This window comes from Pimephales promelas, chromosome 20 (assembly GCF_988280905.1).
Source record: "Pimephales promelas chromosome 20, fPimPro1.hap1.1, whole genome shotgun sequence".
Lineage (NCBI taxonomy): Eukaryota > Metazoa > Chordata > Actinopteri > Cypriniformes > Leuciscidae > Pimephales > Pimephales promelas.
In genome coordinates this window covers 14,008,716-14,033,607 of record NC_142788.1, presented here as the reverse complement: position 1 = coordinate 14,033,607, position 24,892 = coordinate 14,008,716, and the positions used below count along the sequence as shown (strand labels likewise).

Below are 24,892 nucleotides of genomic sequence, written 5' to 3'. Positions count from 1 at the left end.
TCCTAATAGCAATCAATTCTTAAAATGGTCAAAAAAATATATATATATTTTTGATATATATTTTTTATATATTTTATATATTTTTTAATATATATTTTTTTATATTTTATATATATATATTTTTTTTACATATCTCTTCTGTGGAAGGTCCGAATGCAATGATAGGATGTCCTACCTGCCTATCATCGAGTGTATTTGCATACCTCCAACTCAAGACTCAGCACTGGCTGTGTGCATGTTCATGTGTTTTGGAGGAGTAGCTTTGGAACATCTTATCCCATTTCCTTCTTTCAAAGCTCGCTTGTTATTTTCTATCCTCTACCAAACTTGTGGTAAATTGTGTTGTTGTTCGGAAACTAAACTCCACGTTGTACTGAAAAACAAGGAAACTCACTCTCCCCTGGTATGTAGTCTTGGCTGTCGTGGTGGATTTGCTTGGATTGTCGTGACACCAGAGTTACTGTGGCACCATCTGGGACCTGCAGGAAACACTTACAAATCACCAATGGCTCACAAAACAAATCAGCATGTGCGCTTTCATCTACAAATTGAAGTCTTTAGATTGAGGAAGAACTTGAGAAACCTTGTAGTGCTGTAAAGTGTTGAGGCGTTTCCAGGACCCCTGAACCACTGACGTCAAGTCCTGATCCGACAGGATCAGATGACCAGCCGTTCCCGCCCTCCACTCTACAAAACACAGGATTACAGGATTTTTTGGATATTATTATATCATTTAAATATCACATATATAACACATATTCATTATTAAATAAATATCTTAATACAAATTTAGTTGCATTATTTGGTCCCACTTTATATTAAGTGGCTTTAAGTACTATGTACTTCCATTGAAATGAATAATTTGATACAATGGACTTATTGTGTACATACATGTTTTTACATTGTATTTATATTTTGAAATGACCTGAATGTAATTACACAGTTGACCCTTCCCTTAAACCAACCCATACCAGCACACCTGACCCTAACCGTACCAGTATCACATCTCAATAGCAGCAGCAAAAGTGTTCTACAATACAACCTGAACACAATAAGTACATTGTACTTGTTTGTCAATGTAAGTAGAGCCACTTAATGTAAAGTGGGACCAATTATTTTAGCAAATTTAAGTATTTTAAACAATAAATATAGGTTAATGGTTAGCTTGGTTTTTAAACATAATATCATCGTACCCAGATGCACAGAGTCTGCGGACGGTCTTTGGGTGTATGACATGCCTTTACATGTCTGCTCCACAATCTTCTCCTTCACTTGTGTGATGGTGTCACAATCCAGCACTTTGGTGGGGACCGTTTGAGACTCACCAGCACCTCCGTTGGTCACCAGGACATTCAGAGTCTAGGGAACAACATGGAAAGAAGTTTTCCTGCTCATGAAAAAGGTCCTTAACCTCTTTTAGGATTCTGTACATCATGTGTGAATGTGCATTGAGCAAAAACATGAATAATACATGAATGAAAGTCTAGATAATGCATGACACTTTCATAAAAAGTTGATTTCGGTCTCAAACTGTGTAGAGAGCGTGTGTGTCTCACCAGAGTGCGGTACTCCACGTCTTCCCGCAGCAGTCGGTTGTCGTTGAGTGTGTATTTGGCTTTGCCCGAAACCGCGTCCACTGGGCCTTTATCCACCTGGTGCTTTATGGCTCTGAACAGCATGTAGAACGCCTCACCTGCTGTATCCTGCCATAGGACAGAGAAACGTGGATACTTACTAAATGCATGTGAAACATGAAATATTATTTTTTAGTTATTTTATCTCGCTAAAGTCTGACATATGAAATAATAGTCAGACAAATCACATTCTTTAAAATGGAATAGTTATATATTAAACCGTAAGACTTTTAAGACTTTTAATTGATGAAAGTTACTTTATCTATGCACTAGATAATATGAATGACTTTTTTTAAGACTTATTTTTGTCATGTTTGCCTTTATTATGATAGGTACAATAAGCAGACGGGAAGCGAAGTGGGAAAGAGAGTGGGACTCGAACTTGGGTTGCCCGAAGTGTAACGCCGCTACATATCGGCGCACTGCACATGAGGCCATCGGCACATAATTACAATAATTGGCATGTTTCCCTCTATTTTATCTTCTCTCTTCCAGCAAACCCAAAGCAAATCAAGCATCACTCACCCTGAGGAAGGTGTAAAGGCAAATGGACATCCAGTTTGTCAACAGCTTCTCCACCACAGACTCCGTCCTACAACAGATGAGAGATTTCCACTGAGAATCAAAGGTGCCAAAATCATAAATGTAAAAGATCTACATCCTGTCCATGTCATTTAAAGGAGTAGTTCACTTTTCAAAATACATTTGCTGATAATTTACTCACCCCCGTGTCATCCAAGATATCCACGTCTTTCTTTCTCCAGTCGAAAAGAAATTAAGGTTTCTGATGAAAACATTCCAGGATTTTCTCCATGTAATGGACTTCATTGGGAACCAAACGGTTCAAGGTCCAAATGAGAGTTTCAGTGCAGCTTCGAAGGGCTTTAAACGACACCCGATGATGAATAAGGGTCTTATCTAGGACCCTTCGAGTCATGACTCGAAAAAAGATTTGTTCATTTTGATGAACGAGTTGGAACAGGAGTCACGAACGTCCATCACAAAACAGAGCAAGACGAGCATTTGTGCTTATAAAACTTAAACTTTGTTATTTTGTTTTTAAAAGAGCGATCGTTTTGCTTGATAAGACCCTTATTCATCATCTGGAATCATTTACAGCCCTTTGAAGCTGCACTGAAACTCTCATTTGGACCTTGAACCGTTTGGTTCCCATTGACCTCCATTCCAAACCTGGAATGTTTTCATCAAAAACCTTCATTTCTTTTCGAATGAAGAAAGAATGACATGGACATCTTGGATGACATGGGGGTGAGTAAAATATCAGCAAAAGTTTTTTTTAAAAGTGAACTACTCCTTTAATATTCTGTGATCCCAATAGGGACTCATTGATAATGTCCTCCTCATCACTACTGACCTGCGCAGCATGAGTTTGGGGTTTTTAGTGGTGTACTGCTCCACCAGGTGACTGAGCAGAGTTTTTAGGATGTCTGTGAAATACTCCAGCTTGCCGTGCAGCGCCACCGTGAGGAGGGAGGCCACATACGCTCTGTCCCTCGGAGAGAAGGTTCGTTGGGCTTCTAGAGTGTGAATGAACTGTGGGGAAATGTAATGTGACGTATATGAGATAAGGGCACACCCAACCTTAATGGTCCTCTCTCTCACAGGTTTAAGGAAAGCCTACCTTGGTGAGGAACAGTTTGCTGTTGAGCAGGTTAGAGAGCTGAACCAGACCCTGCTCCACCGTGGCCCGGCGACAGGCGGGTACGTCAAGGTCCCGCCTCAGTGGAGAATCACGGTGACCCGGGAAGAAAATCCTCTCCGAGTATTTACGATAATCCAGGAATGGAATCCCAGAGCCCATGAGATCACTGGACACATCCATCATCTCAGTCATCAGATCTGCACATAACACACACACACACACAAGGTTTATGATTATAAGGGGTTTCAAGCATGCAGGCAAACTCTGATGTTTGTGTGTGAGCGTCTGACCTGTGAATTCCTTTTTACAGCGGTCTCGGACGCTCGTCTCCAAATTCTCCAGTTGGATCTGGACTTTTTTATAGTCTCTTAGTGCTTGCTTGCTTTTCCTCCTGTTAAACACACACACACACACACATACACACAAATATGAAATACAAACATAAAAAAAACACCATGAAATCATGCTAGATAACATGATCATGAAAATTGACACAAATGTACAGAGTTCATGCAGCTAGAACATAATTATATAAAATACTGTATATAATTATATATAAAAATATCAATTCATTATATAGCAATTGCATTTATTAATTATTAGGGCTGTCAAACAATTAATCACGATTAATCACATCCAAAATAAAAGTTGGTGTTAACATAATATATGTGGGTGCACTGTGTATAATTATTTTGTATATATATATATATATATATATATATATATATATATATAAATACACACCATTCATCTATATTTAAGAAAAAATAATAATTTATATATAAAATATTTATATTTATATATAATATATATTATGTAAACACAAACTTTTATTTTGTATGCGATTAATTGCGATTAATCATTTGACAGCCCTATTAATTATATTACGCAGTTGATTATTAATTACAAATAATTATATATATTATTCTTTATTTTAAAGATAGAAATGTAGGTAGGTATTTTGTATAGGTAGGTTTTAATATAATATAATATAATATAATATAATATAATATAATATAATATAATATAATATAATATAATATAATATAATATAATATAATATAATATAATATAATATAATATAATATAACATAATATAAGCTTTCACTTTTTGACCCCACCCCACTACAGTAGAGGCCAAAAGTGATGTCCGGAGTGGATATTTGTTTTTTAATGACCCTACAAGTTGAATAAAACCATCAAAATATGAGGTAAATATTTCATTTGAAATATGATGGAAGAACAAAACCATAAACTTGGTTGAGGTATTTATTTGACTAAATATTTTGGCAAAAAAGGCCAACTACAGCTACAAATTTTGTTTTACTATGCACACACACACACACACACACACACACACACACACACACACACAGCATAGAAAAACAAAACGCTCACATAGTTTTTGGTCAGGCGGTCATACAAATAAATTATCTTCGGTTCTCTCATTTTTGCATGCATTCATAATTTATTTGTATGACAGCCAGGCCAAAAATGATGTCTGCACAATTTAATTGTATTATCACAAATTTAAAAAAATTTTACTCCAAGCACACTTATTTTATAACATTTGAATAAAGGGTGAATATGTCAATTTTCAATAACTATATATCTAAGGCTACGTTCACACTGTCAGTCCAAATCCAATTATTTGTGTATCCGATCAAAGCGGATTTCCAGAAATTTGATTTAAACAGGATTTCAAACCACATACCTGTACAGTATTGGAAGTAGCTTGAAACGGATTTGTAAAAAATATAATTTCACATGACTTTTTGATGTTCACATTATCTCATTCTGATCGGATTTCAATCAGATATGCACAAAAAACAGATTTGGACTGACAGTCTGAACGTAGCCTTCCATTAGTAAGTGGTGCATGATACCTGTATATGAGCACGATGACCAGCACAATAAGAGCCACGATGGAAGCTCCCACCCCGACTCCCACCTGCGCCTCTAGAGGGAAGGCAGCGGGGCCCTGAGAATCATACTGCACCCGTCCCAGAGAAAAGTTCAGATTCCCCATTCTCACCTACACAAACACACACAAAAAACAGATTCTCATACTGTACCACTGGGAAAAAAACACAAAACCCTAACCGGGTCAGATGTAAGCTGGCGTACGGTGAACTCTGGAAGCGTTTCGGCCGCCTCTCGTTTCTTGGACGCTGCCACTGTCGGCTGCTGTGTCGGGGGCTCACAGTACAGGTGGTTTCTGGTTAAAGTCTTCACAGCACATTCTCCATCACCGATCAGAGCAGCCACCTCCTCCTTAGACATAGCCAGGTCCAGATTCTCCCCCTAGAATCCAAATTCAGACAAAGACACATGACAAAAAAACACTCTGCTGTGCATTCACACACAGATGAGAAGAGACTGACCTCCACAGAGATGATGCTGCCGGGTTTGTGGCGGAAGGGCTTGCTGGGGTCGTTTTGATTTAGGGTGTGAAGGACCGGATTGGGCTCATAAATGAAGGGGGTGCCGCTGACTGCCTCAAACTCAAAGTGGAGGTTATCCAGGAGGAAACGCACACTGACGGAAGCGTGCAGGGCCTCGGGTCCCACCTCGGGAGTCGGACACAGGATCAGAGTCGAGCTGTTCACTGTGCAGCGCTCCTCCACCTGATCAGAACAGGACATGAAGAAACAAGACTCTATTTTAAGAACTGACATATGAATGCTGATGAGTTTGTTGATAGAAGGCACAAGACTCACTTGTGTGAACTCTACCTGTTTGACGACACAGAGACTATCTTCAGGACAGTTCGGCTCTGGGACGATTCGACGCTCCCTTCTGAGAGGATCCGCACTCCTCCTCCTCCTCTTCTTCCTCTCAAGAGGGGTCAGAGTCACGAGGATACGTGGCTCCTGAACCACGTCCAGATGCTGGCCAGACACTCGAATGATACGGCCCCCGCTTACACAAACACAGATGATTAATGTGTATGCTGACTAATAATAATAGCAACATTTTTTTTTATTATTTCCAAATCACTGAGGGAAAAAAATAACATTCATTTGTTAATTGGTGTGCATGTCTAAAATAACCATAATATCGACCTACAACCGTTCTGTTGTATTAAAAGGGCTTTTAATAAGATAAATAAAAGCTTTTTGAAATAAAATGAACCAATGTTGAGAACACCCCAGTCCAAAAAAACAATTTATGGAAATGTTCTGACATTGGACAGATAAATAAACAGATCACATGACAGAATAATACATAAATTACATAAATAGGTCCTACTTGCCAACTTAGTTATAATATATATATATATATATATATATATATATATATATATATATATTCAAAGATATATATATATATATATATATATATATATATATATATATATAATAAAATTATAATATATATATATATATAATATAATATATATAAAATTATAATATATATATATTATAATTTTATTATTATATTTTTTATATATAATATATATAAAATTATAATTATAAAATTATTATACATATATATATATATATATATTCATTCAATATATATATATATGTATGTATATATATATTATATATTATATATATATATATATATATATAGATGTAAAAATATTATGTTCCTTACCTGAGGAAGCTTTTGGAGGGAGCAGCATGGGTCACATTGGGGTCTGGAGTGTAATAATACATCTTTTCCTCTAGATGGCGCTGCGCTCTACCAAACCACACTGTAACGCCACTCTCTCCGGTTCTGTTACTCCCTCCAGTCACACATTCAAAATGTTCGTTGTTGTACTGCTCGGGAGAACTGTCAAGAAGACACAGGCTTTATTAAAACTCTGATCAATCTAATATATTGTTACCAAGTAACAATCACACACACAACAAAATCCTGTGAAATTTAGGGAGCATTGATATATTTAGAACATAACTCATTGTTTTGGACCAGACCACACCAAGCAACGTCTTTAACAGAAGGATGATTAATTATATTAGACATAATCAGCTGACATGATATCAGTTGTGATGATATCAGATAGTGTGTGTGTGGGTGTGTGTGTGTGGTCGAGATGATATCATAATGAGATTTACTGATGACTTCTGTCGGATTGGACTGCTGTAGAGGACACAGTCACTTACATGTGACATGGGACTCCACCAATCAGGATGCTGATCTCACTGGCACGGCCTGTCAGAAGGTTCCGTCCCGTGATGGTGAGTGATGTGCCGCCTGACATTGGGCCTTTCAGAGGAGACACTCCCAATAACACAGGGTCCTTGAGTTTAGGAAAACAGAACACGCACACGCGTCAGAAAACACTGCCTTATACATGTGGTGATGTAACAGGCATCTCATCCTATTAAAGTGTCTGAATAACACATATAAGATATATTAAGTAGAGCACAATTCTGGATAAATTGAGAATCACGTTCCCATTTAAAATACAGATCACTGTTTTCCCATGATTCTGAATACATACCGAAACAAAATCGATGTTCAGACAAAATGTTAATTGCTGCAGTTTATTAAAAAATATTTAATTAATTTAACAGTTTCTTGTTGCCACCTACTGGTGTATCAATGTAATAATACTTTCAAAAGGTGATTTACACCATTTTGATGGCTACCATAGACATCAGTGTTATATGAGAACAATAAACTTTTATCCCCGTACTTCTGTGATACTTTGAATTGCTGTAACACAGATATAATGATACTGTGTGGTTGAAAAGACTGTTTGTGATCATACTTGTTAAAGGTTTAATAGACACAGGCGAACAATTGTCATTTCGGAATAAGATCACGTGACGTTGGTGTTTGAATCGAGATCCCGATCTTTTAATGATTAATCGTGCAGCTCTATTGAATTTTTATGCGATTTTTATTCAAATATATTTTTAATATATAACTTTACTCAATTGTTTCTCACAATCTCACAATATTTTCTTCACCCCTTTGCCTTTAATTGTTTCCTTGAATTAAAAATAAACATTAAAGTCTTAATACCTATTGCAATTTTGTAAAATAAAAAAATAAAATAAAAAACTGTAAAATTGTATAAGAATTGTTTATGAGAAAATTTAACAATTCTTATATGAGAAAGTCTCTCACTCCACTGGCAAAACGTAATTTTTTCCCTCCTTGTTTGAAGTGTAAATCTAATTATATTTCCTCCTTTAATCACCACTGGAAAAATAAACATGAACATAATTCTCTTAAAATAAAATAAGATTTGAAGGAGGACAAGACAGAAACACCGTTTAAGAAAATCCATTTTTCCAGTGTTTAAAATCAGTCAAATACCTCCCTGCCTTTAATAAACACTGACTGAATTCCTTGCATATCATTCAGTCTTGCTAAACCACTGTTATCCCTTTAGTGGCACGATGGATTAATGGTTACCTGGTAACGGAAGCGCTGGGCAGACTGCCCGATTCCTCCGCCTTTAACCTGCACCGAGACATGCCCGCTCAGTTCCCTTGCGCTCGCTGTGGTCTCACAAACAATGCTAACAGGCACAAAACAGACCTCCCATCAATCAGTGCAGTGGGTCAATACTCTTCATCACACTGTGAACTCAATCGCCTGAAGCCATTAATACAACGTCATTAACGAAGGCTAGTAATATACAGCAAGCCCTCACACAAGATCAGAAACAGTCAGATCATGTGATGTGGATTTACCTGGAGGACACCTCGTATCTGTCCGGGATGACGGTGCAGGGGACGCCTGCTACGGTCACAGACTGCTGGATATCTTCAGCTCTCTGACCCAGATTAGAGCCAGACACCGTCAACACTGTGCCCCCCTCCACTGGACCAGAAAGAGGCTCAATCTGAGACAAAACACAAATGAGTAATCAGTGTAATCATAATACCAATGATTTAACGGGTAGAAATAAAATCCCATAAATTTGCTTTGCATGAGGGAATCGAGACTTGGTTTTTGAAAGACGTCTCTTATGTTCTGAAAGGGGACATTTATTAGATCAGAAATACAATAAAAACACTAATATTGTGAAATATTATAACACTTTTAATAAGTGTTTTCAATTTGAATATATTTTAAAAATGTATTTTATTTCTGTGATGCAAAGCTGAATTTTCGAGATGGTCCTCACTGCAGAACACGAAATCCACCTTACATATACCTAAGCATACCCATCTTAGATCCCTAACCCCACCCCTAATCGTACCCATCTCTGCCCCCTGATCCCTATCCCCACCCCAATCCTACCCATCTCCACCCCCTGATCGCTAACCCCACCCCTAATCGTACCCATCTCTGCCCCCTGATCCATAACCCCGCCCCTAATCCTACCCATCTCCGCCCCTGATCCCTAACCCCACCCCTAAGCAAACCCATCTCCGCCCCCTGATCCCTAACCCCACCCCTAATTCCTACCAATCTCCACCCCTTAGATCTGGATCCAAATCCGCCCCCTGAATCTCGTGTACTGCAATGAGGTGCTACTAGAATTTTCAGCATCATTACTCCAGTGTCACATGATCCTTCAGAAATCAATGTACTTCTCTGTTTTAAGATGAGATCATTATGAAAAAAAGATGAGATCGTTATGAAAAAAAGAATGAATTTAATTTTTTAAACTTGTATTTATATTTATATTAACATAAATTCAAAATTGTCGATTAATATAATAATTATTTGAATATTGTTATATGAATGATACAGAAATATAATTAATATATAAATATAATAAATAATTAGCAGCAAAAGATGGATTTTGTATGTTTTTCATTATAAACTGCTTATACAGGGGGAGTGGTAGAGATATGCAGGGGGAGTGGCTTATGTCACTTTACTCACAGCTGATTGGTCCAGTTTTGGTTTGAAATTTCGAACAGATTGTGTGTAGATTGTCGTTTCCAATACAATTACTTAACCCAATGCTTAACTACTATAGTATGATGCATCAATACAGCTACAGTAGTCAAGACTGTTTCCCAAAACCGTATTGTCACAAATTTGTAATTCAACCACATTGGTTAAGGATGTCACACACGTGGTTGAGGTACAACTTTTTCGAATCAATCTGTTTGAGATCGAATTAATGCTAGATGTTTTGCTAAAAATTACAGACATGGCATCAGACGACTAATTCTCATTTTTTCCTCAGTAATTTTGCTTTATTTCCAGATTCAGTCATAGGATCATTCTTGCATCCTAGAGCACACACGCACATTCACACTCTTTAAAACAGCTTTTAAATCTCTAGACAAACTAACGACCACATCACCCCCGCAACATTACTCATGTTTTCTTCAGTAAGAAGTTTACGTCACTGCACGCAAATGTCATCTAGTTCACCATGTCAGGTAAAATATTAGCTGTCTCATTTCAAAGGTTGCATCCTCCAGAGGTTTGCATACTTCATAAAGGATGTCTTCTTTCATAACAGTAACCATTATTAAATTGACTGTTATTCTTAGTGAAGCATAACTGGTAATTTCTTAATGACTTTGGAATGTAGTTGTCAGTTTACTGAAATGATGCAGGCTCAATGACGTATGCCGGCCTACAAATGCGACCTCATTGTGATCTGATATGCCCTGATTTATAAATCCAGTAGACAAAACAATTACTGTACAAACACACAGGTCAGCACGGAAAGGGCGGCCCCTCGGGAGAGAAACAGTACCACATCTACATTTAAAGGACAAGGGTCACTCCTTCAAGGATGATTATATATATTTCAGATGAAAAATCGTACAATGCTGTTTAGCCTGGCAGTTTTATTTCAATTTCTTAAAGGGACAGTTCACACAAAAATGTAAGGGTTAAATAATTTTTTTTTTGTATGATATGGAGGGGAAAAAATACAGAATGAGTGTGAGTAAATGGTGACAGGCTTTTCATTTTTGGGTGAACTATCACTTTAACTGACTAAGCACACTGCGAAGGGCAGACAGCGAGCAGAAGGAAAGCCGCACGTCCCTCACCGTGTGTATGTGAGGTGCGGGGCAGGTCTGCTGGACGCGGTCGGTGCAGGAGCTCTTGAAGACACAGCTGGAGTGAGAGCCCTCGCACCACACGCACCCGTACTCGCGATCGGCCGTGTGACAGCGACTGCAGTCGGAGCGACCCACGGAGCAGTTATACAGCCGTACTGCAAAGATAAAAACACACGTGAAACAACAGCCACGTACACACTGCAGTTCAATTGGGCTGCCAATTCACCTTTTAGTGCTTTATCCTGTTCTGTACACACACACACTTCATTAATATTACTTCAGTCTATTTAAAAGAAGCATCCAATTAAGAAATATTACAGATATTAAATCAAATGAAAAAAGGTCTTTAGTCTATTAATTAAATACTAGATAAGTACAATTTGAAAACAAAATGTGATGTTAGCTTGACAAAGCCTTTTCTGAAAGTTTTAGCATATTTTTAACATGAATTAGCATGTTTCTAATATGATTTAACACGTTACTAGCATAATTAGCATGTTTCTAGCATGTTGTTGCTAACATGATTGACCACACTGCTAACATGTTTTAACACACTGCTAGCATATTTAATCATGTTATTAACATGAATTAGCAGGTTACTAGCATGATTTAACACTCCTGACTTGAATTAACACATTGCTAACATGATTAGCACATTGCTAGCATGAATTAACATGTTTTAACATGTTGTCTTAGGATTGTTGTCAAGCTTTGCTAGTGATAGACAGCTTAAATACTCTGTCTTATTGTACAAAAGTTATCCAGTGAAGAGCAAGGCTTTGTCAGTCAGCATGGCTTTTTGCACGTAATAATTCTTTTTAACATAAAGCATGTTCATGCATGTTCTTTTCTCAAAAACTGAAATGTGCCTAAATGTCTGCTTTATGATAAAATGGATAGTTCCGGTCTTTGATTCTGATTGGTTGAGCTGCATTAGCAGCCATTGTAAATTTACTCAATAAACATACACTTGTGACCGCATTACATTAGTATTACTGCGCAACTGCCATTTGTTATTCTTTGTTGCTGCATGTGTTGCTTGGCAACCTCTTTGAAACTACATTGCTTGGCGGAGGAATAAATGTGTCATAATGTCAGACGCAAGTGCTTTTCTTCCGAAGGACATATGCAATTTATATACTTTATTTTATTACAATACAACAGTACATTATATGTATCGATATGCCTAAAAATTGTTTTTTTTTTTTAATGCATTTATGCAGAATCATTCACCATCAGCATCGTGATGCATCGTAAAAACGATTATATTCCACAGCTCTAGCGGATATTGCTATGGTTACAACTAGTTTCGGGAGCATTTGGGTTCTGTACACACAATTTAGGGGACTCACTTCTGTATTTAAATGCAGTTGTTCCTCCTGAAACTTAACAGTGTATCGATGACCAAACAGAAAACAGCATATTCAAAAAAGCTAAGAGCCCGTCGACACAAACAATGGATAACGTACCATGCAGGTCCGCTGGGTAATCCATCTGGAAGGAGTCCCTCCTCCTGACTGAAATCATGCTGCTGTATTCCTCCACGACAGTAGAGTAGGAGTACTTGAAACCAAAAAACAAATAACATTTTTAATACCATAACAAAGCTGTACACAGCATGTAGGCTAACAGTATTGCTAACAGTTGCTATTAGCATTATTTAACACATTGCTAACATGTTAGCATGTTTTAACATTTTGCAACCATGATTTTGCAAGCATGATATTAGCATGTTTTAATATTTAGCAGCATGTTGCTAGCATGTTTTAGCACTGCTAGCATGTTTTAACACATTGCTAACATGTTTTAACATGTTGCTAACATGTTTTAACACGTTGCTAACATGGTGATAGCTTGAATTTGCTAGCAATTATTGATGACCACTTTAAAGTAGCATTTAGGTTGTGCTCGCGCACCTGGTGTAGCTGGCAGGTAATGAAGAACAGAGATGGCTGAGTTTCGTCCACTTCCACATAAGCATCCACCACCACCGACTGGCCCTCAATCACCAACACACACTGATAATCAAGATCTTTATCCTTTAAAAAACACACAGACAAAATATTTATATTTCAAATACATGCTGCTACGTAAGCATAACTAGACATTATGATCATAGTCATAGTCATAGTCTGACCATGGACTATCAAGCTCCAACAAGCCTCGAGATCTTGCATCACCTGATAGAGGTCTAAGTTGCGTCCCACCAGAGTGATCTTCCTCGCAACATTGACAGGCAGAAGAGAGCTTCCCTGGATGCTCTCCACACACGGACAGGCGTGAGAACCCCTGCTCATCAGTAAACTCTCTTCATCCTGATCACACACAGATGGACAATACACTTCATTACACACACCACAGCATTTAAAGGACTCAAAGGAGCAGACAAGGAATTAGCTTCTGCTATATTTAGCAACAATGACTGACAGAACAACAAAAGTGAGCATGTTAGACACAGATTAGACAAAAAACTAAATGGACAAATAAAGACAAATGGGGAACAGCCACTAGACCCAAATTAAATGATTAAATACATGTTCTGGGTTCACTAATTGTTCATTCAAATATTAATATTTTGTTGTTGTTAAAGAATGAAAAGCCATGAACCAACTACCAGCTATAAGGTGAATCACTTCACATCACATTGATTTGACACAAAAAGGTATGGGAAAATTGAACAAAAAGGTATGGGAAAATTGAACAAAAAGGTATGGGAAAATTGAACAAAAAGGTACAAAACAGTGTACTTAAGAACTACGAAAAAGAACTACAATACCATGAAGCATTGTGAACGATATAATCAAAATAAAAACCATGGTTACATTCAGAACCATGTATTTAAATATGTTTAGAAATAATATGCATACAAATATTTAAGTAGTTTGATAGCTGACTAGATAACATCATTTGCAGTGCTTCATGGGATTGGGCTGGCACTACGGTGTTCTTATCTTTGCTTGCTTAGATTCCCTGTTTGGTGGAGATTTCGGTCATCATTTACTCATCCTCACGTCGTAACATAACAAAAACTCTTTTTGTATATACAATGAAAGTCAATGGGGTCGAAAACAACAAGTTTGGACTCTATTGACTTTCATCAGGTGGACAAAAAACAGAGACATTTCTATAAAATATATTTTTCCATGTTCAACAGAAGAACAAAAGTCAAACAGGTTTGGAATGACATGAGGGTGAGTAAATGATCATAACATTTTCATTTTCTGTGGTGAACTATCCTACCGATAGATGAGTCAAAATTCATTTCTGTGCGAATCAACATCATCATGAACCCAGAACATCCCTTTAATGTTGAGACATTAAATACCTTTAATATATAATTATGGTTAAATTAGTAATAGAGCAGAGCTGCTTTCATCTATTTAATTATACATCCCATCATTCACGCATATAATTCCCGCTTTAGGTACGTTCAACCTCCAGCCTCTGCAGCGCAAACATGCGAGCAGAGTTCCCCCGAGGAACCACACTCACCAGGAGGAAAAGGTCATCCGAGTCTGACTGGTAGTCTGTGTCTGGAGCGAGGGGGAAATCGGATGAATCAGGCCCTGCCTCACCGTCGCCAGAGGGGGCGCTGGCTGACGACACCGGGACGCCCGTGTCTATGAGGGCATCTATATCCATCTCCGCCTGCGAGAGGGTGACCACTTCAGTGGAGGATGAGGGCAGCGCTTCACTCAACGGCCCCATTGTCACCACTTCCCCAGCTCTCAATGAGGGCAGCGTCACTTCAGCGGCCTCTTCATGCGATGAACGTCCCACGAGTTCTTCGTATGATTGCGGGGTCGGTGTTGACAGCAAACCTACCTGGATGCGCTCCTCCACCCAAGAGCCATTTTGTGAGAGGGTCGTTGCCTCTGTGGACGAATCGGTTGGCTCTGTAGTGGCACTGGATGGGCGCATGGAGGACGTTGTGACGTGGTTGGGGGTAGTGGGTGCACCGGTGAGTGGGGTCGTGGTTTCCAGAGGTGTGGTGGGGGCGGCAGTGGGCTCTGGTGTAGTGGGAGGGGTAGTCAGGACAATGGCTTCACTTGTAATGGCAACCTCAGTGGTCGAGAGGGTTGTTGTCGTGGGTGTTGAGGTGGTATACGTGTACGCGTCAAAGTCTTTTATCGTTTGAGGAGCAGATGTGGGGAGCATGAACTTTAGACGAACACAGGACAACAGAGAGAATGAGGGGAAAAATTAAATAAATGGCAACTGAAATAGACTCGAAACAATAAACAATGATGCTGAATTAAACTAAATTAAAAATCATAAAACACACAAGCAAGTGTTACATATAGGAACCAAAAATGGTTATTCAAAGCAAAAAGGAAGTGGAAACACATACAGTGGGGTCCGAAAGTCTGAGACCATATTGAATATAGCCAATTTGAAAGTAAATCTACATTTTTAACAAAATAAATTGAATGACAAATTGTATAATAATTATTTTCATTAATTATACACTTGCACTAATCAATTATGTAAATCTGTACAAAAAGAAAAACGGGGACAAATCTAATCTTATACATTCACTTCAGGCAGATTTTTATTTTTAAAAGCAAGTTATTTCATGGATCGATGGAGCGAAAATAAAAATCTGCCTGACTCTATGGGAATTTAACATAGGGGTGTCCTGACTTATGCACCCTATATTTTAAGGAAAAACATTTATTTATTTATGATACATTATTCATTCACAAAGAAAATTTGTGTCCTTAAAGGTTGGAGTTTTCCTCATTTTTCTAATTAAGGCATTAAGATCAATATTCAAAAGATGACTTTTTATTCCTCTTTTTAGGCAACTTTAGCATGGGTGTCCAAACTTATTCACATCACTGTAATGTTAAAACATTTCTATTTCAAATAAATGCTGTTCTCTTAAACTGTATATTAATTGATTGATAATTTTCCTTCAAATCATCATATTAGAATGTGTTCTGAAGAATCATGTGACTGTATTGATGCTGAAAAATCTCTTAAAATAATCTAAAAAAATTATTCAAATGGAAAACAGTTTATTTAAATTTGTAATATTTCACAACTTTACTATTTTCACTGCATTTATGCTCATATAAATACAACCTTGGTGAGCATAAGAGACTTCTTTAAAAAAATGGTACCAAACCTAAATCTTTGAATTGTAGAGTAGATATAAAAAACTTAAAGGGATACTCCACTTTTTTTGGTAATAGGCTCATTTTACAACTCCCGCCGAGAGTTAAACAATTGAGTTTTACCATTTTCGAATCCATTCAGACGATTTTCTGATATTTAGAAGAATATCAGTAATCAGACAGTTTCTGGTCTCATTGACTTCCATAGTATTTTTTTTCCTACTATGGAAGTCAATGAGACCAGGAACTGTCTCTGACATTCTTCTAAACATCAGAAAAATGGCAGAATGGATTCAAAAACGGTAAAACTCAACTCTTTAACTTTGGGGGAGTTGTAAAATGAGCCTATTTCCAAAAAAAGTGGAGTATTCTTTTAAAATACCAATTAGCTAAGAAATACTTTTCACTTAGACCCATGCAAAATATGCACTCTTGGTCTTAGACTTTTGGACTGTACCACAATTACACACAGCATATCAAACTCACTGATATGACTTCACATAGGGTACTACCAAAAACTTACATTCTGGTTGTAGATGATCGCACCACGGTCACACGTGGACCGGTGAGTGCACACATGCTGGTGGATGCACCAGTTACATTTCCAACGGCTGTTCACACAACCACTACACCTAAAAACACAAGAAGACGGAAAATAATGGGCCAAAAGTTAGGAGTGACTGCATTAATTAAACCCATCTACACCCCTCTGAGCATTAAGATGAAGAGAGTAAAGCTGCCCTGCATCCAAAATAGCTGAGCTCGACAATTACACATGACTCCCCTAAACTCATCAAACAACATAGAGCTGAGTTCACAGCGTTCCCACATCGCAAATCAAAACAGCATCAGGGAGAGCCGTCCCACCAGCGGCTGTCAGCAGGGGTGTGTGGGTAAGGGAGGATGGCCAGGGCAGAGGATATGGCAGGGCTATGGAATGGTGGAATGTGGGAAACAGCTGTTAAATCATCAGGGATATGTTACTGAGGTCCGGAGAGAGAGAGAGAGAGAGAGAGAGAGAGAGAGAGAGAGAGAGAGAGAGAGAGAGAGAGAGAGAGACAGCTGCCCTGCCCCTCTCACGCCTCTGGGACATTCTTCAACAAATGACAGTCGCTAACCAATGGATGTTTTAATATTGCTCTTGGATGATGATGTTGGCATGACACTAAATGGATATTTATGCCAGGGATGGGCAACTTTGGTCATGGAGGACCACTGTCCTACAGAGTTTAGCTTCAACCCTAATGAAACAAACCTGAACAAGCTAATCGAGGTCTTCAGGATTGCTAGAAAGTTACAGGCAGGTGATTTTTTCAGGGTTGGAGCTAAACTCTGTAGTACAGTGGCCCTCAAGGACCGCAATGCCCATCCCTGATTTATGCTATAGTACAATAATTTTTAGTTTTTCCATATAATTAAAGTCAATGTAGTCCAAAACAACATTGGACCCCACTATGGAAGCTGGTTTCCACCACGGAATAATAATAATAATAAATAAAAAAAAGCAATTGTGACTCACAATTCTGACTTTATTTCCCAGAACTGAGAGCTATCAAGTCCAAATTGTGAGATATGTCGCAATTATGATTTTTTTTTCTTCTGACTATTGCGAATCTTACAATTGAGTGCAACAGTCGGGTTCTGGAAGTAAAAACACAATTTTCTCCATAGGGAAACTGATTTTTAACAGTAACTTATAAACCTTGAAAAACAGACCTAGTGTGAGGTACAAGGTTGTTAATGGTTGATATTTGGTTCTGTTGAAGCCATCAGCCCACATTAATTCAACTTATTTTTTTAATTGTTGAACGGTGAAATTCGTGATGAAAAACTAAATTAGTCATGAGTAGTCATTATGCTGAACACAAAATTCCACCAATCAGAGTAAAAAAACTCCACACAGCTCTTTAGCTCTGCCCACTCACATGAAGCACTGAAAATAATATATTCAAGTTGATCTCTCCAAGTTCTCAAAATACTTACCTATTTGTATATATATATATATATATATATATATATATATATATATATATATATATCTTAAAAAGAGCAGTTTTATATTTCTACATTTTTAATTCCATCATGCTGTTTTGCAATGCTTCATGGGATTGTAGTTCTTTCCCTCACTAAAGACGGTAAGTAAACAGTACTTAGTACTCGCATTATTTGTATCAGAGTTTGTAATGTTATGATTCACCTCATAGCTTATAACGCTTTATCCGACTTTTTTTTTTAAATCCCTATGGGAAAAATATAATGGATTTGTCCAAAATTCTGACTTACATTCACAATTATGTTTTTTATTTTTATTTCTTTTTATTCTGTGCCAGAAACAAGCTTCCATACCCCACTGACATTCACTGGACAAAAACAGTACAAGATTGAAATGACATGAGGGTAAGTAAATATTTTTTTTTTTTGGAGAACTGTCTCTTTAAGAATGAAAAAAGTACTCTATTTCTGTGATTGCTTTACCTGTGTGGAGCTAAAACACATGAGAGTTGACGTGACTTACGGCATGCTGCCCGAGAGCTGCTGCACCACAGAGCAGTCGTAGAAGGTGAAGTCTGCACCCGCTACGGTGACAGTCCGGAAGCGCAGGGACAGTGTGACGGACACAGAATCTGTTGTAGAGCATAAACATGAGAGAGAAGTCTAGATCAAACGGCTATATGCATATTATGGCACTGGAACTTCATGTCACAAAAACAAGTCAGCATGAAATCAAAATGTTCAATTCATAATGTTTTTTTAATGTAATATTTCCGAATCCATCAAATTATTTTCTGTGTCCATAATAATTATTATTTTTTTAAAGTAAGTAACTCCATTCCCTCTTGCAGCTCTTCTTTTCTCTGATGATGTTTTCACTGCTGTGAGGGCGGGACAATCTGTCACTCACATGAGATCCACCAATAGCAACAGCCTACATTATTTTCTTGCCCAAGAAGCCGTTTCACTAACATACTGTACGTCATAATAGGGGAAAAAAAGACTATTGCAACTTTTGTTTCATGTCAACTAAGTTAGAAACACCATCCACAGCTTATTTCCCCAATCACTTAATATCATTAACATTCTAGTGCAATGCTTCCACATACCAACAGAGGAAGTCAGTGAAACCAGAACATGACCAGAATACCAGTGTGATCGTACAGGGATATACACGAACACTACTGTTCAAAAGTTTGGAGTTGGTCAGAATTTTTTTTTTATGTTTTTAAAAAGACATCTCTTAGCTCACCAAGTTGCCATTTATTTGAAAAATACAGTATAAACAGTCATTTTGTGAAATATCAATACAATTTTAAATGAGCATTTTCTATTGTAATATATTTTAAATGTAATTTATTCTTGTGATCAATCAAAGCTGAATTTACAGCATCATTTACTCCAGCCTTCAGTGTCACATGATCCTTCAGAAATCATTCTGATATGCTGATTTGATGCTCAAGAAACATTTCTCATTATTATCAATGCTTAAAACAGTTGTGCTGCTTAATATTTTTGTGAAACCATAATCATTTCCCACAGGATTCTTTGATAAATAGAAAGTTCAAAGAACAGAATTTATTTGAAATAGAACTTAACATGACATTGTAATATTATAAATATATTTACTGTCACTTTTCATCAATTTAATGAGTCCGTGCTGATTAATTTTTTTTTTTAATTAATAAATTTGGTAGGCAAGTCAATCTTGGACTGAAATGATATTAAATCAAATGGAACGTCAATCACAGAAAGATTTCCCAACTCATGAAACGGTCCACACACAGGTTAGTACACATGTAAACCAGATTTCAAAGGGAATGACTCAAGGTAGGGTTGTCTTACCCTCTCCCTGTTGTACAGTGGGAAGTCTGTGGGCCTCAGGGGTGGCACAGGTGACTGTGGAGCCATGGACTGAAGCAGCCGTCTCAGCGTCTTCAAAGAAACATGAGTACATGTCCCCCTCTGACAGACTGGGCAAACCCAGGACATCCACAGCAATCTGAAAAAAGAAACATTAGTCATGAATGTAGTCTCAAAATCATTGCCCATAAGACAAAACCATGCATTCCAGATATCTAGTTTTGGGTTTATTATGTCTTATTCCATTGGCTGATTAGAATGATGTCAATTAATGTCTTTTATGCACTATCATTTGGGTTCAAAAGATGTTTTTATGGTTTTGAAATGTCCTATGTTCACCAAGGCTGCATTTTTTTCATTCCAAAATACAGTAAAAACATTAATATTGTGATATTTTTTAACAAATATTGTGATATTTTATTACTCCGCTTTACGTCGTGCCTAACAATGCCCTTCAGCCATTACTTATTCACAATAAAGCACATCCTCTCGTACCTTATTGCTTACATATACACTATTATGTACATATTCACTATTATTGATACTGTGAAGCTGCTTTGATGCAATCTATATCGTGAAAAGCGCTATATAAATATACTTGACTTGACTATTGTTCAAAGTTTGGGGTCTTTTTGAAAGAAATTTAAACTTTTATTCAGCAAGGATGCAATATATTGATAGTGACAGTAAAGTCATTTAAAAAGTTACAAAATGTTCCCATTTCAAATGAATGTGTTTAAAAAAAAAAAAAAAACCGTTATTTAGCAAAGAACAATGATTTGCACAAAAATATGAAATGTTTTCAATATCGGTAATAATCATGTTTCTTTTGCATCAAATCAGCATATTAGAATGATTTCTGAGGGACTGAAAATTCAGCTTTGCCATCACAGGAATAGATTCCATTTTAAAATATATTAGAATTAAAAACAGTTATTTTAATTTGTAATAAAATATCACAATTTTAGTGTTTTGGTGAGCATTTCAAAACCATAAAAACATCTTTCGAACTCAAACGAATGGTAGTGCATAAAAGACATTAATTGACATATTGTAGGATTTCTAATCAGCCAATGGAATTGCTTTAGGGCTGAAGGGGGACTGCATTTTGATGGTGCTTTGAAATTCTCACAACATCATCATTTCGGACTCAATGATTTTATACCAGTTTCTGTTCTCCAAGGCTGGCGTTATATCGGCTCAGTGACTCCACTTTCAAGCACTGCTGCTGCTCATCAAAACTCCACAGCCAATGACCTTCAACCGAGCCCAGCCTACAGTCTGAACGCATCCCACACCTGGAGGAGTGAGCAGAAAGATGACACATGTAAGATAACGGACAGATAGAGAGAAATACTCCTAAAATAAAGCCCAAGCCGAAACTCACCGGCCGTCGAGAACACACCAACCACAGTAAGGGTCTTTCACTGCCAGACAGGAAGTGCAATCCGTGTGCTTGTCACACTCTGCCACTGGCCTCTTCTCCACCTGACCACACGGCACAGCAGGACAAATCACTTATTCACACATCACACAGGGATGACCCAGAGTTTTCACTACAGGCATACGGTGAGTCAGTCTGCTCAATATGCACTTTTACACTTATTTTTGGTGATTTTCATAAATATATATCATACAGGATATACATTTCTTCTCTTTTATTTAAACAACATTATCAAAAATCAAAAATATATATTGTCAGAAACCGTGTATCTCCATATTTTGTCTTATTTTCATAAACCATTACTATTGGACACCATTTATGTCTGTCTTAACCAATGACAAGTATTAAAAAGAGTGTGTGACTGAGACTTTGAAAAACCTTAATTATTCCAAACTTTTGAGTGGTCGTGTACTTATGGCATGATTTTTTGAACTCACAGAATGGCTGGTCATGATGTAAACGTGTCTATGGGTGGAATCCAGCAGTAAGTCACTGTTGATGGCCAAACCAGGTTGGATGAGAAGGGTGGAGTACTTTTTCTCCTTTCCCGAGTTTCCCAGGAACACCTATCATGAGATAAAAAGCACGATGAACAAACCACGAAAACAGTGATTTTGAATAAGAAACCTGACAATGGCTCCTAAGAACTTTCTCAAGGTTTAATTGCATATTTAGGCTTATGAAACTACATCAATTGCAACAGGACACCTTAGAGACACGAGGAGAACTGGATGCGGACGGGTCTAACTAAAAGTGCTGAAAGTGTCTCCTGAAAAGGTTTAGCGCTATTAAAGGAAAAGGACGTGCAAGGATCCGAGCGAGGTGCCTAATGCCTCTTGAATTCTATCACAACTGGGGTCGATTTCAGCAAACCAGATTAGAATAGTGAGAATTCCATCAGAGGAGCAGGTCTCCTGCTTAAGAGTCTCAGACACCTTACACCAAGAGCTGCTCACGCACTCCGCCCATTCAGGTTTGCCTTTTAACTGGATTAGCATTGACAAACTGTCAGCCACATTCTACTGCAGGAGGAATCATGCAATGCATCATTATTGTATTATGCAAGACGGAAAAGACTTGTGTGTATTTAAGTGTATGCAGGGTTAGAGGAGATATAACTGCATGCATAGCTGTCAAAATTGATCATTGAAAATAAGGGAGACTTTTTTTTTTAGATTTTTTTTATTTTTATTTTTTTTACACGATTCTTACCCACAAACTTTAAAAATAAAGCACTACTCATCAAAAGTCTAAGGCTGTGTGTCCACCAAAGTGTTTTTCCACGCGCCTGGCGTATGTTTTCAATTGTTTTCAATGGGAGCGCCGCGTTTTTTAAACGCCATGAGCGTGACGAGGTGCTGAGCGTTTCTTTCCACGCTGAAGCGCCCAGCGTTTTTTACTGGTCGCTGGGAGTTGAAAAATGTTCAACTTTGGATAAAACGCAGCGCTCATCACTGTCACTTTTTACCCAGCTGTCCAATCACAGTGGAGGAGGGGCGGGACTAAAACCACACAGACCAACTGTCACAACATTCAACTGCTGCATATATTCCGTATCATAGCAACGAAACGTCTCAACGGAAAAAACGCTGCGCTGCCAAAACGCTCTCAAGCGCCCAAAGCACGGCGTCTTCAGCAGAGCGTCTAGCGTTTTCAGCTGGCTAAAAACGCTTTGGTGGACACACGGCCTAAAGAGTTTATAACTAGCCTACATATGTGTGAGAGAGAAAAAGACAATGGGTCTCATTCATGAAACATTCGTAAATATACGAGTAAATATAAGAGTGATTTGCGCGTAAAGCGACCTTCCCGAAAACTCTTCTCCTGATTCACAAATACTTCGTAAACGTCAGATGTGATAGTGAAATGTGTGTGTGTTAGAGAAGTCCAACCAGTCGTAAATAGGATGGGCGTGCACGTTCATTCTCAATTACCATAAATCCCGCCCATTATATATGACTGACATCTATAGGCATATAATAACATGAATGCGAATGAAAAAGAAAGATTTCTCGGATGCAGAAATTGAAGTTTTATTTTTAAATGCCAATTTTATTTTCAAGCGTACATAGTGGCCTATCAGGTCCTAAAAATAGGAAGCTTGGCAGCATATTACAGATGCAGTTAATGGAGTTTCATCTCTTAATCGAACAGTCCCAGAAGTGAGAAGAAAATGGTTTCGACATTAAACTTGACAGCAAAAAACGAATTAGCTCACTTCGGAAAAATCGTATTCAAACTGGAGAAGGACCGCCATCGATCACCAGATCTGCTATTACTGGCTCTCATAATAAAAGTAAAAAGAAAAACCGTATATAATTACAATTTAAATATTTTGTTTTTCAAATTGCTGTTTAAATATGTACCCAATTAAGGTGAATTAAAATGCAGCCTTATTAATGAGCAAAACGTTCGGATGTTAAGCGCACCATTTACGCGTGGCTGGGATCAGGTGTAGATTTCTTGCTTACCAGCTAACATTTGGAAAATACGAACATTTTAATGAATCTGAAAATTTACGCCAGAACCACTTTACACATGATTTACACAAAAATTCGCTCTGCTCGTGTTTCATGAATGAGACCCAAAGTGTTTGTGTGTGTTTGAGAGAGAAAGAGACAAAAAAATTATCATAGAGAATGTTTAGAGAATGGAGAGAACATTCTTGATATTGTCGACAACACAAACCAAACTCTTCCAGGCCTCAGCTACAACTGTGTTTGAGGGTGTTTCAAAATAGACGCTGTTTACGGACAACCAATGAAAACCATAAGCTGGCATTATGCAAATTTGTAACAAACCTACATAGATATGTTACGCAAGTGAGACTGGAATTGCTGACGACTTGATTCGGTAGTTCAGAAAAAGATAAAAGGTAAATTATATTTATCTTTAAAACTTTTGCAGACCTTTTACATTAACAACCAGCTTTATTACACACTACATGAAAAGCATATTAGGGGCACTTTAATAGCCAAACTTTAAAACCTTATGCATATAGTGATGACGGCTTTTCAAAAACTTTGTCGTCTAAAGCGTCACTTGCCTTCCACATCAAAAATGTCACACACGCTTGTGAACAATGACAAGGACTTGCCAAAATGTGTCAAAATAGCCGAGAACAGTGTTTCACTGTCATAGGGAGGTGTGGGTCATGTAATGTCATCTAGAATTAACCAAACACTACTGTTTAACCTTTGACCATTGAGGCCTAGGCGTAATTTCAG

The 24,892-nt window shown here is 37.7% G+C and overlaps 1 protein-coding gene across 4 annotated transcripts in view; it reads right to left on the bottom strand.

Annotated features, from left to right (window-relative positions):
• The window catches only part of plxnb1a (plexin b1a), an 84,870-nt gene that overhangs the window by 8,903 nt on the left and 51,075 nt on the right, over positions 1-24,892 (bottom strand). For 2 of the 4 annotated variants that reach the window (XM_039652647.2, XM_089124148.1), the window contains 27 exons: positions 22,103-22,231; positions 21,609-21,709; positions 21,387-21,519; positions 20,204-20,360; positions 18,882-18,990; positions 16,890-16,998; positions 14,739-15,407; positions 13,427-13,561; positions 13,163-13,285; positions 12,716-12,809; positions 11,235-11,401; positions 8,958-9,109; positions 8,677-8,782; positions 7,413-7,549; positions 6,901-7,080; positions 6,018-6,219; positions 5,682-5,924; positions 5,425-5,601; positions 5,184-5,332; positions 3,588-3,688; positions 3,277-3,494; positions 3,010-3,188; positions 2,160-2,226; positions 1,557-1,703; positions 1,194-1,359; positions 584-687; positions 395-479 (listed from right to left, as the gene is read on the bottom strand). In XM_039652647.2, coding sequence (XP_039508581.2) covers positions 395-479; positions 584-687; positions 1,194-1,359; positions 1,557-1,703; positions 2,160-2,226; positions 3,010-3,188; positions 3,277-3,494; positions 3,588-3,688; positions 5,184-5,332; positions 5,425-5,601; positions 5,682-5,924; positions 6,018-6,219; positions 6,901-7,080; positions 7,413-7,549; positions 8,677-8,782; positions 8,958-9,109; positions 11,235-11,401; positions 12,716-12,809; positions 13,163-13,285; positions 13,427-13,561; positions 14,739-15,407; positions 16,890-16,998; positions 18,882-18,990; positions 20,204-20,360; positions 21,387-21,519; positions 21,609-21,709; positions 22,103-22,231 — 4,339 coding nt within the window. The remainder of the gene's footprint in view (positions 1-394; positions 480-583; positions 688-1,193; positions 1,360-1,556; positions 1,704-2,159; positions 2,227-3,009; positions 3,189-3,276; positions 3,495-3,587; positions 3,689-5,183; positions 5,333-5,424; positions 5,602-5,681; positions 5,925-6,017; positions 6,220-6,900; positions 7,081-7,412; positions 7,550-8,676; positions 8,783-8,957; positions 9,110-11,234; positions 11,402-12,715; positions 12,810-13,162; positions 13,286-13,426; positions 13,562-14,738; positions 15,408-16,889; positions 16,999-18,881; positions 18,991-20,203; positions 20,361-21,386; positions 21,520-21,608; positions 21,710-22,102; positions 22,232-24,892) is intronic. The other 2 variants (XM_039652648.2, XM_039652649.2) reach the window with 2 other exon arrangements.